This window comes from Nyctibius grandis, chromosome 7 (genome assembly GCF_013368605.1).
Source record: "Nyctibius grandis isolate bNycGra1 chromosome 7, bNycGra1.pri, whole genome shotgun sequence".
NCBI lineage: Eukaryota > Metazoa > Chordata > Aves > Nyctibiiformes > Nyctibiidae > Nyctibius > Nyctibius grandis.
The window spans coordinates 24910665-24933248 of NC_090664.1; the positions used below are offsets into that span (position 1 = coordinate 24910665).

A 22584-nucleotide genomic window follows, 5' to 3' on the forward strand; every position below is an offset into this window, starting at 1 on the left:
AGAGTATTAAATGTCACTACAGCCATTGGAAAAGGAGGCAAGAACTCAGATATCTGAAACCTAAAACCTATTTTACCATTTTGCTATTCTATAAAAATCATACTCTAAATTGCCAACTTCTGCTTAGCTGTACATAGCCCATGGTTTTCAAAGCAATAGACAGAGAAAGAGTAGGTGTCCTGTGTGAAATTAATTATGAAGCATTTTTGTGGCAGGGGGGTTGGAACTAGATGATCTTTAAGGTCCCTTCCAACTGAAACCATTCTATGATTCTATGATTTAGAATTATGGGATTTTATTTGTGTTTATATACCAATTTAAGAAAACGTGCCTGTGTAGAGTAAGTAAGTGGTACGATTTTGGTCCGGTTTTAGCTCTCTTTTTCAAAGGTAGATGTAAGCGTGTTCCCCTATTAAATACTGTATCTCTTTCCAGAAGTTAATTTGACTGTTCTGTTTCTGCAAGCCTGCACAGTGGGCACTCAGAAGCAGCAAGAACTGAAGATAAAAGTCTTTTTACTACTGACATATGTAGACTTTATCATTCAAGTCTAATATATGTATATATTAAAAAAAAAAGTGAGTGATTAATATTCTGTCTGTAAATTATATAGCCAGTCTGAGAGGCTTTTATTGTAGGTCATTAACTTAATGTTCTCATTCATGCTAAAAATTAGTGATATGAGCTGTAGAACTTAGAATCACTCTATTGTACTTGAGGCCCACGTTTAAGACTAATGAAAAAGCCTTGTGAAATCTGTATTGGTCAAAGTAGGTTACAAGGGCCTTGCGTGTGATTTCTGCTGACGAGCATAAATTTCTCATGTGTTACAAAAGAAATTTACTTCCTCAGACCTGCATGAAAATTTTTTCCATTCTTACCAGGTGATAGCACTTGCACAAAGTGTTCCATGAAAAAAAAAATCATCATTAAAATATTCATGAATATCCAAACATTATTAATTCATTCCCACTACATATAGATACATGTGTGTATATGTATATATACTGACACTGTATAGGCTATATAGATAATTTTTTTAGGTTGTATGGTTAAATCTTTCTGAGGTAGAGTTACACGGTGTTGGCTGAACTGGAAATTTCCAGGAAAGTAGTATGCGGTATCTCCCCTCTCCCCCCTCTCCCCCCTCTCCCCCCTCTCCCCCCCCTCCCCCCTCTCCCCCCTCTCCCCCCTCTCCCCCCTCTCCCCCCTCCCCCCCCTCTCCCCCCTCTCCCCCCCCTCCCCCCCCTCCCCCCCCTCCCCCCCCCTCCCCCCCCCTCCCCCCCCCCCCCCCCCCTCCCCCCCCTCCCCCCTCTCCCCCCTCTCCCCCCTCTCCCCCTCTCCCTCCCTCTTCTCACCTCCACCTGGTATTTGCAGGTCTGCGTTTATAGTTCATCGACAAAGAAGGACACTGAGAGATAATCTGTTGTGAAATGGGTAAAGACCAATTATGTTTATAGTGCAGTTGGAAGTGTTAAGTGGAGAGGAAGGAAACATTTACAGTTAACGTGCTACTTTCCTTCCTATACGTGTATGTCTCACTAGTTAGAAAGATACTTTCTGAGACTGTATTATACTTCTGGCACAATTAGTTCTCATAACCTTTCCGTTAAGAGTAAGCCTCAATTGAAATTTCACAAACTCTCATTAGGGTCTTAGAGGAAACCCAGAGACACGTAATAGAATGCAGAGATACACATTGGTCAATTAGAATCTATGAAAGCTTGTCTGATTAATTAAAAAATGTGATAAATATTTCTAAAGTTGTCATTTTTATTTTAATAAGGTGTATGAATTGATGCTGCGAGATGAAAGATTCTACCCTTCGTTCAAACAGAATGTGTTGTATGTGCGTATGTTAGCTGAGCTGGATATGCTGAAGGATCCTAGTTTCAGAGGATCAGATGATGGTGAAGGAGGTGAGCTTTATGTCAGTAAGGGGGATTTCCTGAGATCATTCTTTTTTTCTGCTTTAAAATTAAAATAAGAAAATTATCCACACTGTTTCTGAGAAATCAAAAAGTTCCTGTAGTATCTCCGATTTTTAAAATAATGTTTCCTCCTTGTGCTTTTTTGTAAATTGTTCTGGGAGTCAAATTTATGTAGTAACTTTATTAATCTCGTAAATTTTTTGTCAAGTCTTGGTAACAAGTGTGTTGCTAAAATAAACGCACGACTAATTCTAGTTTTTATTCAAAAATATTTGAGGTTCTTCAACGTGTTCGGTTGTTTTAATACATAACTATATTATTCATCTGGAAATAGAAATTGAAAGTATATAGAAGATGTGGCTTTTTAAAGCAATTAAAATCAGTCTTCTCGTACAAGTCTAGTGGAAATTGTTTAACTATTAAACTGACTCCTTAATGAAGCAATTTCATGTGGTGATAGAAGCTTAAAAAGGAATGTTCTCTGGAGTATTTTTTTCATATCTATAGCTGTATAAACTTAAATACATTTTCCTTTAGGTATCTTCATTGGAAACTTGAAGTACTTACTTGTTAGGTGCAACATTTTACCCAATACCACAGTTGTTCATTATTTTCCATAATGTTTTGTCTTTGCATTTGTATTTCTTGTGCATGGCCCTACACTGGAGAAAATCTTCTAACCTGTTATTCCCTTTCCCCTTCTTCACTGCCTCCAGAATCTTTTAATGGATCTCCTACTGGCAGCATAAATCTGGTAAGTGCTTGGATTTTTTTTTAATTATTATTATTTTTTCTCCCCAACAGTAGGGAAAGTGTTGTAAAATAGTTTAAATTATGTACATTAGAGGTTTTACTTCATTGCAGTTTAATTTCTGAAAAAGTTCTTGAATCAAATGGAAACACACATAAGGTATCAATTAATCTGTAAGATAAAACTGCCCCTTTTGTCCTTTCCCCTGTATTTAATGAAATTTTGCATTGTTTCTCACAGAAACAGTAATAATCAATAGTTAATTTATGCAAAGCATACTTTCTTATCCTTATTTGTTTTTTTAAATAGACATGAATTTGGAGTTAGGTAATAATAGGTGAAAACAAATCCTTTAAAAGTGAAATCTCAAAGTATTAAATCCAAATAGACTGTAAAATGAGGCGTTTAGTTAGATTTTTATAGGTTGATTGTTTTATTTTTTTGAGTTAGGACTTGATTTGGAAACATAAAAGTATCTTGAGTTTATCTATTCAAAATATGAATCTTTGTTTCCTAATCTGATCAATTTCAAGTTCAATTTTCAGTATTATTATTTTAAGCAATTCTTGACTGGGTCAGTTTGTCAGAGCCTTTTCTTTGTTACATGAATATACCTAAATATTTGAAATATGCTTCTGCATGTACTAGCGGTTGCATACGTATGAAGAGAACTCTGTACTTGTACCAGACTTCTTCCAAATAGTCTGTCCCACATAGACCTTATTAGGCTTAAAATGTTTTAAACTGAAAATCAAATCACTGTTATTTAAAAAGGAAAAATAATGAAAATTTTGATGTATTTCCTCCCCTCCCTCTTACTCGTTTCTTCAGATTATATGGAGCTGAGCAAGATACGCAAGGTTCAGTTGTGCATATGAGAGTATTTTTCCAAATCTTTTCGTTTTAGAAAGATTTGCAATCTGCATGCAGTTTCCTGCTTATGTGATTCATAGGCCCTTCTAATTCATTCTTGGAAGATGCTGTAGCTCCTTAGGAGTTCCAGTGCATTGGTTAGATCATGCTTGCACACAGAGGAATAGAGTTTATTTTGTAAAGGAAATACGCTTAACATAAAAGTAAACGTGTTTCCATGTGGGGGTTGTTTGTTTGTGGGGTTTGTTTTGGTTTTGTTTGGATTTTTTTTTTTTTTTGAAGCTGGGATTTTTTTCATATTGTTTTCCTCTTGTTTACATTTTGAAGTACAAAGAAAATGGGAGGGGGTCAGCTGACACAATTTACACAAACTCCTGTTAGATGCAGAAGGAAAACTTAATTTAGCCATATTTGTTATGAATTTACATACAATTCTGGTAACATTTCACAAGAGATTCTTTTAATTGACTAATCTCTTAAAAAGATCTTTCAAATGACTCCCAAGTACTCTAAGAATGTTCTGACATATTAAAGTCATATTTTGTGGATGGGGATTTGTCATTGCAGTGGCTCTTCTGGCTAGTGTTTATCTGCTGCTTAGTTTCACGTGGCCTTTCCAAACTAAGCTAGAAAGTCTTAAAGCCTTTATCAAGCACTGTTGCAATACAAATAGATATTTGCATGGAACACTTCTAAGTCTTGATTTTTGTTATTGTTGTGAAAAGTATATTTGCAGAATATGACATTTATTATTTTTATAAAGAGTGAAGAACGTTCTAGCAGAAATGTGTAATAAAGTTCTGTTTATGCAGAAGAACTTTTGCTTTCTGCAGTCCATATTGTTCAGGGTTTTCAGTGCTTTTACAGGTGTTTAAATACTGGTAGATTAGTTTTCCCTGGCTGAATTCCATGTCGAGTAAATTTCTGTACACATAGTTTAGCTCCCTTGTGTTAGTCAGTTACATGAAGAAAAATAGACCTTGGAAAGGTTACTTCAAAGGTCAGGGAATTTTTGTACTTTTACCCAATGACAATGCATTAAATAAGATTGGGTTGTGGTGTGATATTTTTGCTTTTTAATTAACTTTGTGTTCCTGTGAATATACCTAATGTCAAAGATACTAGGTCATATCAAATACAAACTGTCAGTTGTGTTATCTGTTCAAGTTTCAACCATTTCATTTACATGTATTAATTGTTGCTGTATAGCGCCCTGCCACAGCAGTTGAGTGTTTCCTAAAGTCTCCATTATAAAATACATCACTGGCAGTTTATACTTTCACTGTAAGAATGTATTTTAAGATTATTTGGAAGAGAGGCTCGAAAGTGTTTTGAGGAAAAGTTATTTTACAAAAATATCATAATTTCTGACTTTTAATTTGACTTGTTAATCTGCTATATTACACCAGCAGGGTATATTTTGGGGTTATAAAACCACTGTAGAATATTTATAGACTCTTGTAGATTTCATCTACATGGATCCATAATGTGAGCTTTAGATACTGCTTTTGCATTGAGTAAATAGGAGGAGTTACACAGGTGTTACATATCGAAGACCTTGAATGGCAGGAGAAATGGCTGGGTTGAACTTCTGGCAGTCATTAGTATATGTCAGCTTGAACCCCATTCAGTATCAGGAAGAAAACTGAACTGTTAGAGTAGCAATGAGTGGAGGCAGGAAAACAAGAAATAATTGATGCCTTTCTAAAAAATATAACAGTCCCTTAATGTCAGTATTTTATAGCAATCAAAATATTAGAGCAGTTGACTGTTACTTGTCTTCCTTAATAATGTCCCTTCCATCTTACTGCTAATCAAATCCTAGAGCTCTAAGAATATCAAGCACTTATCCAAACTTCCACAAATTCCTGCCGTTCATCAGTCTCAGGTGACATTCTGCTCTTAAATTTGGACACTGCAGAATAGAGCACACCTTACCGGGGTAATTGCTGTCCAAGGGTGACTTGCTTAAGAATGGACTAGGTCAGAGAAAGTCTAGCCCTATATCCAACAATGACCAAAAGCAAATGTCTAATGAAAATTAAAGAAACAGTCCACTTACGATGGTACTTTACCAGAATACTCTCCAGCATCCAGTAATTTACAGATTTGGGAATTTTTGATGTAAAGATTATGTCTGCTCTCAAAATATTTTTACATGAGTTCATCCATTCTGCCATTGAACAGACATAAACTTTTAGCCCTATAACATGCAGTGGAAAAACAGATGTCCTAAATGGGTTCTTCTTTCTTCCATCTTTTTTCAATCCGGGACTTTTGTACTATAAGTCTACAGGCTGTACCACAAGGTATTTAGGAGACTCCTTACTGCAGTACATGTTAAAGCATAGTTAATGTGTTCAGACCTTTTTAACGATGTCATTTATTCAGTATCTAGACTTTATAACAGAAATGTTATTTCCCTTGCCTTCCATAGTGGATATTTAGGTAGAGACTGATTGAGGTGGTTTGAGGCAGAGAAGAGCCTTTAGAGAGCTTGAGAAGGAAGGAGTAGAGTATTATGTTGGGATATCGTGGAGATGATAAAGATTCAGATGAAGAAGGGGCAAGAGCAGAGTCGTTTTCAAGTCCAGCCTATCTTTTCACAGAATCATAGGATGGTTAAGGGTTGGAAGGGACCTCTGGAGATCATCTAGTCCAAGCCCCTGCCAAAGCAGGTTCACCTAGAGCATGTTGCACAGGGTTGTGTCCAGGCGGGTTTTGAATATCTCCAGAGAAGGAGACTCCACAACCTCCCTGGGCAGCCTGTTCCAGTGCTCTGCCACCCTCAAAGTAAAGAAGTTCCTCCTCATATTCAGATGGAACTTCCCATGTTTCAGCTTGTGCCCATTGCCCCTTGTCCTGTCACTGGGAACCACTGAGAAGAGTCTGGTCCTCTCCTCTCGACACCCACCCCTAAAGTATTTGTAAGCGTTGATAAGATCCCCCCTCAGTCTTCTCTTCTCCAAGCTGAACAGACCCAGCTCTCTCAGCCTCTCCTTATAGGAGAGGTACTCCAGTCCTTTGATCATCTTTGTAGCCCTTCGCTGTACTCTCTTATCTATAGTTCCTTATCTTTCTTGAACTGGGGAGCCCAGAACTGCACACAGCACTCCAGGTGTGGCCTCAGCAGGGCCGTGTAGAGGGGCAGAATAACCTCCCTTGACCTGTTGGCCACACTCTTCCTAATGCACCCCAGGATACCATTGGCCTTCCTGGCCACAAGGGCACATTGCTGGCTTATGGTGAACTTGTTGTCCACCAAAATGTTTAAGGAAACAGGAGGTTGGAAAATTGATTGACGTATATTGAGGTTTTAGTTTGAGACAGGTATGGCACTGCTACCCAGCAGGTCCCGTTCTAGGTAACGTTTTGTGGCAACTCGCTGTTGAACTGACTTGGTTAAATTATAAAAGATAGCTGATAGCTGCATATTCATTCTGAATGTGTATCTTTGAAGAATTTTAGAATTTGGACATAAAATATATAAAGTAGCTGGGATCCCAGTGCCTATGAATTCTACTTAAGTAGCTTTATTTTTTTTTTAACCTGGTAATTTAAGGTTAGGGTCACACATGTAGTGGCCTGTCTTCTATTACTTTCAGTTGCATATCCAAGTTTTTCACTCAACAATCTTGCAGAGCTTTATTGTGTAGTAGCTTTACCTTAGGAGTCGGATGTATTAATTTTAAATAATAGCAAAAGTTCTCTAAAACACCCGTTAGGCTTCTTTTGATCCCAGTAATTACTGAATAGGGAGACAGGGCGTTAGCCAGCTGAAGAGGTATCTGTACATTTTTTACGAGGGAAAACATTTCTGAGAAAAGTGTTTGCTGTTTTATACATACAGCAGAGAAATTACTTAAGTTTTACTACACTGTAACCTTTGTGTAGTGCTTTAAAGTCAGTTGAAAGAAAACAGGATGGTATAAAGATAAAACCAAAAGATCTGTTATACCACATCTGTATCTCCACAGTTGTTTGTTTTTTTTGTTTTTGTTTTGTTTTTTTTTAGTGCTTAATAAAAAGACTATTTGTAGCTGTACTCCTGTTAGAGTTGATATATCAAAAGAAAGTGGCGAATATATTAGAGTGGTCACAAAACTGTGTGAAACTCATAGGGGAAATGAAGGGCCCTACGCTCTATGTAAAGGAAAGGCTTTAGTAACCTGGTAATACAAGCACTTATTTGCAGTGTTGCAGTGCATTAAGCTATTCTATTAGTGTAGTGAACTGAAAGTTTGAAAATTAAATAGATGAATCAAAAAGCATCTCTTGACACTGTCTCCCACAGCATCCTACTGGACAAACTCTCTGCCCGGGGCTTGGATGGGTGGACTCTTCGATGGCTTAAAAACTGGCTGGATGGCCGAGCCCAGAGAGTGGTGGTGAATGGGGCAAAGTCCAACTGGCGGCCAGTCACTAGCGGTGTTCCCCAGGGCTCAGTTCTGGGGCCGGTGCTGTTCAATATCTTTATAGATGATCTAGACGTAGGGATTGAGTGCACCCTCAGCAAATTTGCAGATGACACCAAGCTGGGTGGGAGTGTCGATCTGCTGGAGGGTAGGAAGGCCCTACAGAGGGATCTGGACAGGTTAGATAGACAGGCCGAGACCAACGGCATGAGGTTCAACAAGAACAAGTGCCAGGTCTTACACTTCGGCCACAACAACCCCATGCAGCGCTACAGGCTGGGGGAAGAGTGGTTAGAAAGCGGCCCAGTGGAAAGAGACCTGGGGGTGCTTATCGACAGCCGGCTAAACATGAGCCAGCAGTGTGCCCAGGTGGCCAAGAAGGCCAATGGCATCCTGGCCTCTATTAGGAATAGTGTAGCCAGCCGGTCTAGGGAAGTGATCGTCCCTCTGTACTCGGCACTGGTGAGGCCGCAACTTGAGTACTGTGTCCAGTTCTGGGCCCCGCACTTCAAGAAAGATGTTGAGGTGTTGGAGCGAGTCCAGAGGAGGGCGACCAAGCTGGTGAAGGGTCTGGAGGGTCTGAGCTACGAGGAATGGCTGAGGGAGCTGGGGTTGTTTAGCCTAGAGAAGAGGAGGCTCAGGGGTGACCTTATTGCAGTCTACAACTACCTGAAGGGAGGTTGTAGTGGAGTGGGAGTCGGCCTCTTCTCACGGGCAACTAGCGATAGGACAAGAGGACACAGCCTCAAGCTTTGCCAGGGGAGGTTCAGGTTGGACATTAGGAAGAATTTCTTTTCAGGAAGGGTTATTAGACATTGGAATGGGCTGCCCAGGGAGGTGGTGGAGTCACCATCTCTGGATGTGTTTAAGAAAAGACTGGACATGGCCCTTAGTGCCGTGGTCTAGTTGACATGGTGGTGTCAGGGCAATGGTTGGACTCGATGATCCCTGAGGTCTCTTCCAACCTGATTGATTCTGTGAAATGAGATGTACATGTGATCTTATTCTCTCTTGCCCGTTTCTTCCTTCCCCCCTCTCTCCCCCACCCTGCAGTCCTTAGATGACCTTTCAAATGTCCCTTCTGATGAGACAGTTCAACTCCATGCATACATCTCAGATACTGGTAAGTGTTTTGATGGCTGTTTACTTTTTTTCCACCATTTATTTTGAGTTTTTTAGTATTACAGGCCCTTGAAATCCTAATCCTTTCATTTTTTTTAACCTCATAAAAATTTGAATTCATATTTCTCATGAAGTCCTTTTAATGGAAATCCTTACAGAATTGGTGCTGTAAGTTGTCGACTACATATCTATACTTCAAATGTGATTTAATTGCTGTTGCTTATGGTATTATTATTTTTCCTATCTCTGGAGAATCATTCATTAAACTTAATATTGACTAGCATTTATTTTAACAATTATTTAAAGAACAAATTCTGAAAGCCATCTCTTCTTTTCTAGTCACACAATTCTGATTCTTTACTGTTTACTACTCTTACTATAACTTTTTCCCCTGGTTTTTGTACTTCCTTATTGACTTCGCTTAATTTAAGGTAGTGACTTCAGTCTTTACAGTGGTGACATTTTTGGTTATCTTTTGAAAAGAATTTGCCTAGTAATAAATTAAAAATTTTTATTACATGAGAGTAAATAACAAAACCTTCTCAGATATTATTTGCAAATATTCTAGTTAGATGAGATTACGCTGGGTAATTAAATTGTGAATTGATCTTCAGATACTTTTTTTTGGTAGATTTTACTATGCAATAGACTTTTATATTTATGCATTTATATAGCAGAGACATGAGCTGTGAGCAAGAATTCAATTACTTGACATTTTAATTAAACTCTCTTACTCCAACCTAGTGTGAGAGCATGGTACAATCCAAGTCTTGTGTGGTCAGTCCTCAGAGAGGGGGAAAAACTAATTTAAAAGTCAAGAATCACAGTTTTGCTTTTTTTACTAAAATGGCATGTGATACCTTTTTCTGAACTAAACTTAAAAGTTTCATTGTTTTGATCTAAGAAAAAAGGTAAACTTAGAACCACACAAATTACGTTAAAGTTATAATCGTGACGGCAGTGTGTATTGATAACTATCAGCTTGACTCTGAATGCATAATACTCCAGTTGAACCAGGGGATATGCACAGGTTCATGTTGTAAGATAGGATAAACTGGATGTCTTTTTCCTCTTCACCCTGTGTTTGAACAAGAAATACAAGTCCCTGCTTTCTGGATGCTACAGGTAGTAGGTGCATCTTGCATCTGTGTGCAGGCTCCTTTCCTCTGCCGATTACTACCCTTTACTGTGCTCGTGGAGTGTATACAAGATCTTCTTCATAATCTTTGATAATTCACCTCGTCCTGTGTTGCAAAATAAATGCTGATTAAGAGACTATGACATAAGAGGCGGTGGCCACAACTTCATTCTTTTGTCTGCTGGTCCTGTCCTGAAGTGGTGCTCCTAAAGGTACAACTTAACAGTGCCCCTGCGATGTGGTCTGGTGGCTGCATGGCAGAGTGATCAACGTGAGTTTAGAGAATAGGGCTTGCTCAGCATCCATGGGGCTGAGGTTTCCCAGCTTCATTCTCTGGGCAATCTTTTGGCAGCATCCTGACTTCCTGCTCTTTTCTCTTGCGGTTCAGTGCTCAGTGTTCTTCTTCTAGAGGGTAGACGGCAAAGAAAAGATGCTCCGTGCCCATTTTGCACTGTGCTAGTGAGTAATTCTTACATTGTCAGCAGCAGCCCCTATCCTAGAGGTGCTCCCTGGCTTCTTAGACCTTGGCATTATACTTGAGAGAAGTCAGGGCTGGAAGCACAACAGAGATTGGAGCTGATCATTTGTCAGTAAAAGTGTATTTTATGGAGCATGGTTGCATTGAGAAATTCACAGAACTCGGTTAAAAAGTATTTTCATCTAGGCACTGGAAAATTGTGGTTACTGGCTATTGGTTCAATACTTAGAGATACAACGTGTTACCAATTTAAACAGTGTGTAGTTTAAACAGTATTGGTTCTGGGTTATTCTGTAGATTAAATGAAAGTTTTTCACAGAATCACAGAATCAACCAGGTTGGAAGAGACCTCAGGGATCATCGAGTCCAGCCGTTGCCCTGACACCACCATGTCAACTAGACCATGGGACTAAGTGCCATGTCCAGTCTTTTCTTAAACACATCCAGGGATGGTGACACCACCACCTCCCTGGGCAGCCCGTTCCAATGTCTAATAACCCTTCCTGTAAAGAAATTCTTCCTGATGTCCAACCTGAACCTTCCCTGGCGAAGCTTGAGGCTGTGTCCTCTTGTCCTATCGCTAGTTGCCCGGGAGAAGAGGCTGACTCCCACTCCACTACAACCTCCCTTCAGGTAGTTGTAGATGGCAATAAGGTCACCTCTGAGCCTCCTCTTCTCTAGGCTAAACAACCCCAGCTCCCTCAGCCGTTCCTCGTAGCTCAGACCCTCCAGACCCTTCACCAGCTTGGTCGCCCTCCTCTGGACTCGCTCCAACACCTCAACATCTTTCTTGAAGTGCGGGGCCCAGAACTGGACAGAGTACTCAAGGTGCGGCCCCACCAGTGCTGAGTACAGAGGGACGATCACTTCCCTACACTGGCTGGCTACACTATTCCTAATAGAGGCCAGGATGCCATTGGCCTTCTTGGCCTCCTGGGCACACTGCTGGCTCATGTTTAGCCGGCTGTCGATCAGCACCCCCATGTCTCTTTCCGCCGGGCCGCTTTCTAACCACTCTTCCCCCAGCCTGTAGTGCTGCATGGGGTTGTTGTGGCCGAAGTGTAAGACCCGGCACTTGTTCTTGTTGAACCTCATGCCGTTGGTCTCGGCCTGTCTATCTAACCTGTCCAGATCCCTCTGCAGGGCCTTCCTACCCTCCAGCAGATCGACACTCCCACCCAGCTTGGTGTCATCTGCAAATTTGCTGAGGGTGCACTCAATCCCTACGTCTAGATCATCTATAAAGATATTGAACAGCACCGGCCCCAGAACTTGAGCCCTGGGGAACACCGCTAGTGGCCGGCCGCCAGTTGGACTTTGCCCCATTCACCACCACTCTTTGGGCTTGGCCATCCAGCCAGTTTTTAAGCCATCGAAGAGTCCACCCATCCAAGCCCCGGGCAGCCAGTTTGTCTAGGAGGATGCTGTGGGAGACAGTGTCGAATGCCTTACTGAAGTCTAGATAGACTACATCCACAGCCCTGCCCTCACCTACTAAGCGGGTCACTTGGTCATAGAAGGAGACCAGGTTGGTCAAGCAGGACCTGCCTTTCATGCATCCATGTTGGCTGGCCCCGATGCCCCGATTGGCCTGCATGTGCTGTGTAATGGCACTCAGGATGATCTGTTCCATCACCTTGCCTGGCACCGAGGTCAGGCTGACAGGCCTCTAGTTCCCTGGATCATCCTTCCGGCCCTTCTTGTAGATGGGCGTTGCATTTGCTAATTTCCAGTCAGCTGGAACTTCTCCAGTTAACCAGGACTGCCGGTAGATAATAGAGAGTGGTTTGGCAAGTTCGTTTGCCAGTTCCTTCATTACTCTGGGGTGAATCCCATCCGGGCCCATAGCCTTGTGGGTGTCCAACTGGCACAGCAGGTCACTAACCGTCTCCTCCTGGATTACAGGGGGTTCACACAGCCCCCTGTCCCTAACTTCAGGCTCTGGGGGCCGAGTCTCCTGAGGACAACCAATCTTGACATTAAAAACCGAGGCAAAGAAGGCATTGAGCACCTCTGCCTTTTCCTCATCCCCTGACACTATACTACCCTCCTCATTCAGCAAGTGGTGGAGGCTCTCCTTGACCCTCTTTTTGCTGTTGATGTATTTGTAAAAGCTTTTTTTGTTGTCTTTGACTGTAGCAGCCAAATCGAGCTCTAATTGAGCTTTGGCCCTTCTAATCTTCTCCCTACACGACCTGGCCATGTCCCTATAGACCTCCCAAGTTACCCGACCCTTCTTCCAGAGCAAGTAGGCTCTCTTTTTTTCCTTAAGTTCTAGCCTAAGTTCTCTGTTTAACCAGGCTGGTCTTTTTCCCCAACGGCTTGTCTTTCTACAGACTGGGACAGCCTGCTCCTGAATATTTAGGAATTCCCTTTTGAAGCATGTCCAGCCTTCCTGGACTCCTTTGCCCTTCAGGACCGATTCCCAAGGGACTCGGTCCACCAGCCTCTTAAACAGGCTAAAGTCAGCCCACCGGAAATCTAAGGCAGAAGTTCTGCTCTTGCCTCTCTTTACTTCCCCCACTATCGAAAACTCTAACATTTCACGGTCGCTACTCCCAAGATGGCCACCGACCCTCACATCTCCCACTAGTCCTTCTCTGTTCACAAACAACAGGTCAAGCAGGGCCCCTCCTCTAGTGGGCTCATTTACCACTTGCATGAGGAAGTTGTCCTCCACACATTCTAGGAATCTCCTAGATTGCTTCCTCTCTGCCATGTTGTATTTCCAGCAGACATCCGGCAAGTTGAAGTCGCCCACGAGTACAAGGGCCGGCGACCGGGCGGCTTCTGACAGGCGCTTGTAAAACGCCTCGTCTGCCTGCTCATCCTGGTTGGGTGGTCTATAACAGACTCCCACCGTAATGTCTGCCCTGCTGACCTTCCCCCTGATCTTCACCCATAAACATTCAACCTTGTCATCCTCACCATCTTCCTCAATTTCAACACAGTCCAAGCACTCCCTAATATACAGCGCTACCCCACCGCCTCTCCTGCTTCGCCTGTCCCTCTTAAAGAGCTTATAGCCATCCATAGCTGCACTCCAGTCATGAGAGTCATCCCACGACGTTTCTGTGATGGCAACCACATCATAACCTTCCGTACAGTGGCTTCTAGCTCTTCCTGTTTATTGCCCATACTGCGTGCATTGGTGTAAACGCACTTCAGCTGGGCTAGCGGCCTTGCCCCCGACGCAGGCCTGTCACCCCTAGGTTCATTTGTGGCTGCCCTGGTCTTATCCCCCTCCCCCATCGAACCTAGTTTAAAGACCTCTTGATCAGCCCTGCCAACTTCTGGGCCATAACCCTTTTCCCCTTCTGATTCAGCTGTTCCCCATCCGGCATAAGCAGGCCCGGTGCCATGAAAGCTGCCCCGTGGTCAACGAACCCAAAATCCCACCTATGGCACCAGTGTCTTAGCCACATATTAATCTGTTGTACTTTCATAGTCTTTTCCCTATTTTCACCAAACACTGAAGGAATTGAGGAGAACCTACCCCCTGCGCACCTACCCCCTTCACCAAACGCCCCAGGGCCCTGAAGTCCCTTTTGATTGCCCTGGGACTTCTCTCTTCAATCTCATCCCTACCCACCTGGAATACTAATAGTGGGTAGGAGTCAGAGGGCCTCACCAGTTGAGGAATCCTCCTGGCAACATCCCTTACCCGAGCCCCAGGGAGGCAGCAGACTTCCCTGTGAGTCGGGTCTGGCCTGCATATGGGGCCCTCCGTTCCCCTTAGCAGGGAGTCGCCTATAACAATTACTTTTCTTTTCTCCTTTTTGGAGCTGGTTGCAACCCTCTTACTCGGTTGCTTCTGTTTACGTAGCCCCGTAGAAGGTCCTTCACCTAGATTTGTATCTTCCTGACACTCAGGAAGACGCTCAGGCTCCAGCACCTCATACCTATTTTTCAGGGGGACGTGGGGAGGGGAGGAAGGTCGGGATGGGATTCGCCTGCCACCCCGAGCAGGGACCTGCCTCCATTCCCCCCCATCCCCTAGGTCTCCTCCTGCTCCTTGTGGAGGAGGAAGAGGATCCTCCACTACCTGGGGAGCATTAGGCCCGTCCGTTTTCCCCAGGACAGGCAGGGAACAGCACTGCCCGCCAACCTCTTCCTGGGATGCTCCTGTGCTCCTTAACCTTTCCACCTCCTCCTTGAGTTGAGAGTTTGAAACAAACTCTCTAGTGGGTGAATTCTGTGATGGAGTAATGTCCAAGAGAACTTAAATATTCAATGGAGAACAGAAATGTTTACTGCTGTTTAAGATAGCTGTCTGTGTTCTTTCCATTTATAAACTGACTTCTCCATAAAATGTGTGCGTGCGCGTGTGTGTACACATACCGAATACATTATGAGTATGTACACACACATACAGAATACATACATATGTGTGTGTATATATAGTTTCTGTTGACTTAAATAATGTGGGGGGGTATTTTTTATCTTACAGTTAATAACAAACTGTTGATGTTAATAACAAAATCGAATGCTTACAGCTTGCTAGCACTGTCTTGTATTTACAGATTTTTTTTTGGTGAATAAACTTTTGTAATATGATTAGAGTACTTTGCAGACTGGAATTTCTTCTTGTTTCACAGTTGTCTTTAACCCCTATCTTGAGTTCTTTAGGTTAAAATTATTTTTTAAAAGATCTGTTTGCTGTTCCTCAAAGTTGAAACCTTTTTATTCTTTGTTTATGTTTTGCATGTTACTGAAACTTGTCTAACTTTAATGATGCTTAATCTCGCTATTTAAGCTTACATAGTAAGTTTCTGGAGGGTGTCACTTATGCAGTGTTTTGGATAAAGGGATGGCTTACTCTTCTGCTTGCATGTCCATTTTTGTCTCTCAAGTCTGTCATTCCAGACATTTCTTCACTTCACATTTGTGTCCTTTCGTCTTCCTTCTTTCTGTTTGTTCCTTTTTTATTTTGTTTTTAAACTACTAGTCTATGCTGACTATGACCCATATGCTGTGGCAGGAGTGTGTAATGACCACGGCAAGACATACGCACTGTATGCTATCACAGTCCATCGGCGAAATGCAAACAGTGAAGAGACGTGGAAGACATATCGACGCTACAGTGACTTCCATGACTTTCATATGAGGATCACTGAGCAGGTAATTACTCTCATAAAAATCTTCTAAGGTTTATTTGAAAGGTACCTTTTCAGTGTGATGGTATGGCAAGAGTATTGGTTTTCTCAGTGACTGAAGATGTGGAGTTACAGCACTATGTTATTTTTCATTAAAGTGTACTTTTTTACCATTTAGATCATACATTATTTGTACTGAGCAGTTTACAGGTGCATGTTTATATAGTTTAGTACCTGATGGCTATATAATTGCTCTATCAAAAGGAAAAGGAAGTTAGAAAGCTCCTCCCTGGCCCAGCCCTTTGCTTAATTTTAATTTAAAATGTTTGTATGGAAGTGCAGTTGGTCTCAAACAGTGGCGTATTTCACTTGTTATATTTGTCACAGAGATAAAGAAATAAAAACTGGGCTTGGGAAATAGGTATTTAGGTTTTAGGTGAAATGTTAAGGATCGGTGGGGTCTCAAAGGGGACAGCTGTTGGCAGTTCAGTGTACTGCTACACAGTCTGCCTTTTATTGCTGTACTTGTAAAATGAAAGAAGAAAAAACAGAGACTTGTAATTCAGCAACTGGTGCAAAGTAGAACCTGCTGACATGAAAAAGTGTCAAAAATGCAGTGCTTTAAAAAGAGGAGGGTGAAATACTTTTAAAACCAAGCCCTTGGAGAAGTCAGATTTGACTGGATAACCTTTGAATTAGTCAGAAGTGTTGGATTATATCCCTTTACTCTGTTATTAATAGAGAGAAAAGGCACAGGTGATGGCATATCAAGCATGCTGTGATAACCTATGTGTAAACGGGGTGCTGCCATCCACGCCAGGGATAAAAGCTTAATCATTTCCTGAGTAGGTTTGATCAGGAGAGGAAAGGAAAGATGTTTTAGGAAGATTTGCAAGTTCTCTTGATGTAGTCTCATAACCCTGCTAACTTCTGCCCAAATAATAATGACAAATCTTGAGCCTAAGCCTTTTTCACACTGTACTAGTCTGTATTTCAAAAGTTAGTATCACGTGTGAGTTAAGAAAATAAATTTTGTCCTTGACAGTCTCCTGAGAATTTTCGCGCATTTGTTCTTGGTGGCCTACTTTTTATTTTTGGTTTTCCAAGGAATCGGAGTTCCGGGCTTGATGCAGAAATTATTTGTCAGGTGTTGTACAGTAGATAAGAATAGGTGAATATAATGACTCTTGTCATTTCTGAGCTTATATGGTGATTTGAAACTCTTTTGAAAACAGAACAAAAAATCTTCTCTTTTTCCTAGTTCGAAAACCTTGCAAATATACTGAAACTTCCTGGCAAGAAGACATTTAACAATATGGACAGAGAATTTTTGGAAAGGAGGAAAAAAGATTTAAATGCATATTTGCAGGTAAGCTGTTAGGTTTTTTTGGTTGTGTTCTTGGTTGGAATTCTTTTTTCTGAGGCAGAAAATTTGGTCGCATGCTTTTTTTTTTAAAAAAAAAAAGCTGTGTTGGAGGTGGTATACAGTCCTAAATAGTATACCATAAGAACTTCATATTGTCTAATAAGTTTGCCTTTTCTTTGCTGTTTTGGTTTATTCTCAGCCAATTTTGTCACAACTCCTCTGAGATGATGAGGTTTCAGCTGTTTGAGCTCTACATATTAACTTCCTTCTGTTACACTCATGTTTGTGGTTACTTTCTCTTGTGCTGTTGCATAAGGATTGGCATGGCAGCCACTCCGGCGGTGCGGCAAACCACACAGCTTCTCCATTTACATAAGGCCTATATCTGCCCAACTAAAGGAATTCAGTTTTCTTAATTCAGAGGGACTTTATGGTCATTTAGCACTAAAATATGTTGACCAACTCAATGGACATATTAACAATAAATAATGAAGATGAATAAAACCTTGTGAAATCTGATTGTTCTGTTCAGAGTTTTTTCTTATGTATGAAATATATGCCCCATTTTTAATAGCAATATTTTTTTCAGTCACAGCTATTTTTTTTTTCTTGGAGTTTTAGAAGCAGTTTGTTCATAAAGGTGTGTGTTTTTCTGTGAGATGCTGTAATTAACATACCAGTTAAAATTATGGGAATTGCCAAGAAACATGTTGTTTCCATCTTGAGAATAATGTTGGAATAAAATTTAGAGAATGAATGAGAAAATACATTGCAAGATGTAATGTCTTTTGATTGTCCTTGGTAAATTTTTACTAAACTGAATGGTACGGCCTTTTTCATTATTTATTAAAAAGCACCTTTTTTACTCAGCTCTTGTTAAATCCTGAAATGATGAAAGCTTCTCCAGCTTTAGCCCATTATGTGTGTGACTTCCTGGAGAATAAAGCCTACAGCAAAGGGAAGGGGGATTTTGCACGGAAGGTAAGAATGTTTTACACTGTCCAGGGAACTTTGGAGTATTCATTAGTGCAATGATTGTGTTAAACAAAGATGTTGAACTGATATTAAACAGCTATATAGCACTTTCAAAACAACTTGCAAATGAGTTGCTTTAATACTTTGTGAGTGGCGAAGTATCTGAGGACATATGGCACCAAAAATTTACATTTTTATAACAGGTAAATTGTATAACAAGGAAATAAAATTTTCAAATCAGACACAGTGTATTGCACCAAGACTACTTTAAAAGTGTGTTCATTGCAAGTTACTTTCTGTCAGACATCTGTGATTTTATATTCGTAGTCTCATTCCTTCTAATTTCTTTTTTCAGTTCTTTACTCTATTTGCCGCTGTTACCATGCTCTCCAGTCTTCAGCCCAAAAGATGAAATGCATTTCCCTTCAAAAGCAGCCATTAACATGTTTAGCCATTGTAACCATTCAGTCATTGGTCAAATTCAGAGCTCTGAGCTGTTCATCGTTTTTGTTAAGCCACCAGAAATCTCTTCAGACAAGTGGTTATATGTTCAGTTGACCAGTTCGTGCAGGCATCTGCTTTGCTATTTCTAAACTTTTACTGATTTTGATATAAAAAGCTTCTGCAACTGTATTGTCACTTCAAGTTGTTGTTCTACCTATATTCCTTAAATATTTAACAGGGAAACAGTTAAATATTTATCAAGGTTTATGTAATGACTGAGTGAGATTTGATTTCCAGCTTATTGGGTTCTTCATAAACTTAACTTTTTGAGGGCATCACACTAGTAGTTAGTTGTGCCTCTATTTGGGCTGAATTTAGAGTATATACTGAAAGAAAAATGGTAACAGTTTCTATGGAACTACTTTGTTTTTAATTATACTTGCCATGATATTAAAGCATATTACTCCAGTGCTGTTCAAAAGAGGCATGTTTCAAAGATGAAGAGTTGAAAGCAGAAGTGAAACATCTGGAAGTAGGAAGCTTGGAAGGGAGAAATGACATGGAATGGAGAAGAAAAGGAAAATAAATTCAGGCTAAGGAGAGCTGAAGGATGGGAAATGGAAATGACTCAGGAAAAAGATCTGTTGAAAGATGTTAGTAGCTACAGTAGGGCTGTAAGGAATGAGAAGTATAAGAGAAAGTGAAGCTAAAACTTTATTCTGCTTTCTGTAATGAAGTTAAGCAATTTTAATTGTTCTTTGTATTATTGTTCTCTGGAACAGTGTGATACTTCTCATAGTGTATTAGTGTACTGGTGTCCTCATGGATTATACAATTCTGGTTAAACATCTTCCCCTTCAGATGGACACATTTGTAAACCCACTTCGTAACTCTATGAGAAATGTATCAAACGCAGTCAAGTCTCTCCCTGACAGCCTGGCAGAGGGAATGACTAAAATGTCAGACAACATGGGTAAAATGTCAGAGAGATTGGGACAAGACATAAAGCAATCATTTTTCAAGGTAAGAAAATGAATACATACTAGTAAATTAATAGGAGATTAGCTATCAACTCACTTAAATTTATGTTGTATACTATAATGAAGAGTCAAGTCATCAGACAGGAGAGCAATCTGTTTATACCTACACCCTTTTAATAAGGTTCATCAGTCATTATACTACAAACGTGGAGTTCTCTTTGCTATTAAGTAACATTTTAAGATGTCATCTACAGACTATTACAGCGATCCTCCTTCACTTAATTCAATGCAGCCACATGAGAATGAGTCACTGGTTTTCTTGGTTTTTTACAAACCATTCCCATAAAGCTAGTTTGCTGCATCTGCTGCTTTCATTAGAAAAAAAAAACATATATTTTGAAACATAGAATAAGGAGATAGCTTCTTTTCTGCTTATTCCTTGCTGAATTCTGTTGTTACTTAAATTTTCTTTCTGTCTTTCCTGCCGTCTTTCCTCATCTCTTATATTCCTAAAATGTAATACCTTAGAGGTGGGGAATGGTAGCATGGCATGCTATCTCTGAGTCCTGTGGAAGTAGTAATCTTCCTAACATGTCCATCTTACCTTCCTTTCCCTTGCCTTCCTCTTTCTGTGTGAAGCTGTAAGGTCTGTGATCAGGGAGTGTTCCATTTTGTGTTACCAAAAGAGTTATATGTGGCAGATGTAGGACAGCTGCTGAGATGAGTTAAGTCTTAAACCATGAAAGGGAATAAGAAATCTGTGGGGTGTGTGGTGGTGGTGGGGGAGGGTTGTGGGCTTCTTTTGTTTTTTTTTCATTACTTGTGAGATAAAACGCCTGGCTCTGTACTTCGTCATTGCTAGTAACTTCTCTGGTGTGTGACTAACAATATACCTGTAGTTAAACTCACTGGGAAGTCCGTGACTAGGCAAGGCTTCAGATCAAGAGGAAATGCCAGAAGAAATATCAATCCCATGTGAATTTCTTGGCTTTTTTCAGTTAAAGCAGTAGGCACTTGAGAAAATACATGTGGATTGTCTTAAAGGTGTTGATAACTTCAATAGCTATAGGAGAATATCTACAGGCTTGATTTGTTGGAAGATGAAAGGACTACTGCATGTTTATCTGCAGTAGTATGCAACTGACTTTTGGCCAAATGTTTGGTTTTCATTTTCGTAACCAAATTAGTTATGAAAATTGATCCGATTTATTGGTATACTGAAGTGTTTTTTCCTTCATGAACATTACCTTTTTTTCATTCTAGGTGCCTCCTTTGATCCAGAAAACCTATTCAGATCCTGACCATTGCCGTGTTGCAGCACCAATTGATGACAATGTGAGTCTGACATTTGTCCTCTCAAAGTTGACTTCTCTAAAACCAAATTAATGAGTTAATTATTTTATGTTAAATTACATATTTATTGTTTCTTGATACTATACAAGGCACTTACAAACAGTTCTTAACTTTTAAAAAAGAAACTTATATGCTTCCTTCTAAAATTAACATCTTTGTTAGTACTTAAAATGTTTTGCACAACACTGGAATACCTTAGAGTGTACGTGCTACTGCTTCTGTGTTTTATGGGTGGGGGTTTGTCTGGGGGTTTTTTTCCCCTCCTCCCTCCAATTTCTGTCTGTTCGAAGATAGTATGGTGCCAGACTGTAGCAGCATTTCCATTGGCATTTTATGGATTCTGATTTCTAATGTGACCTTTTCGGGGGCATTTGTTTAATGGGTCAGAAGTAGTGTTTGCTATGTTTTTATGGAAAAAACCTTCAGAATGTTTTCCTAAATAATAGACTTCTAGTATGGGGGTACCTAAAATGTGTAAAGTAGTAATATTAGAAACCTGAAAGTGAAGTTTAAGCTCTTGATGTTATCATAAGCTATGGTATTTTGCTATTATTTTGATTTAAACATTGATCATATATGTGAAAACAATTGAAAAACAACTTTTATCTCTAAGTAGGACAGAAAGGCCATAAGATTACCAGTGATTATATGCAATTTGCTATGGTCATAAATCTGCACCTGTTCTGCCCTTCACATTTCAGGTTTTTTGGTCATATCAAAGCATTCCAGTTTGTCTTCCTGTGCATAACTGCTATGATGGCTTGGTAGGGGTATTTTTGCTCAAATAACAGCTACTCCTAATAACTCCTAATAAAAAAAAAAACAGAGAAAATTCATTCAGTCTTTAGATAAATTTTGCTGAGGATGTAGTAAGATTTTAATTTTAGCTTGCTATTCTATAGAGTTTTAATAATAAATACAAAATTTAAATAATGAATCAGTCAAAAAATCAAAGTGATTTGTTTTATTTGAGATAAATATTTGTGGTCTCTTGTGCAATACAACTATAACTCCAAATGCTATATTTTTATGCAACGTCTTAACAATAAGTGGGCTTGTATTTTGGTGTATAAGCAGGCCATGAGAAGCTGCTGTTGTTTCTATAAGAGAAACATTAATAACAACTAAGATTAAAATCCAATACTTTCATACTACAGTATTTAGTGAACTCTCCCTCAAATTTTAGTATTTGGAAAAATGTTGACAGTTACTGCAAGTGTTCGCCATCAGTCTTTAAAAACTTTTACATAGTTACTGGATCCTCTGTTTTAAGATTTCCATAAAAGTTGTTTTTTGTAAGCCAATCTGTGTAACATCTTCTATTAAATAATAAAATGATGATGCTTTTCTTAATCTGCAAGCATAAAGGCACTTAATAGCCATGCAGGTTAGAACAATATCTAAATAAAAGGCAGTTCACTGCAGTGAAGTGTCATTGTTCTTAGGAGGTTCTGAATTTGGTGCAGTCCATCCATAAGAAAAAGATGCCAAAGAAAAGCTCCTTCCAGAGTTTTCATGTTAGGCGGTTCAAAGCACAGCTACCAAAGGAAGAGGTCAGGGACAAGCTCTCTCTTTAGGACATATTTACTTGTATTAACTTGGTTCAATTTTGGGAAAATAACTGTTTCTTTTTGTCTTCTTTTTTAAATTCAGTGGATTTAA

The 22584-nt window shown here is 40.1% G+C and overlaps 1 protein-coding gene across 4 annotated transcripts in view; it reads left to right on the plus strand.

The window, feature by feature from the left end:
- SNX13 (sorting nexin 13) overlaps positions 1–22584 on the plus strand; it is a 77324-nt gene that overhangs the window by 46583 nt on the left and 8157 nt on the right. For 2 of the 4 annotated variants that reach the window (XM_068405165.1, XM_068405167.1), the window contains 8 exons: positions 1787–1919; positions 2648–2685; positions 9024–9093; positions 15657–15829; positions 17066–17173; positions 18041–18151; positions 19451–19612; positions 20833–20904. In XM_068405165.1, the coding sequence (XP_068261266.1) occupies positions 1787–1919; positions 2648–2685; positions 9024–9093; positions 15657–15829; positions 17066–17173; positions 18041–18151; positions 19451–19612; positions 20833–20904 (867 nt within the window). Of the gene's footprint in view, positions 1–1786; positions 1920–2647; positions 2686–9023; positions 9094–15656; positions 15830–17065; positions 17174–18040; positions 18152–19450; positions 19613–20832; positions 20905–22584 lie in introns of those variants that run through there. The other 2 variants (XM_068405166.1, XM_068405168.1) reach the window with 2 other exon arrangements.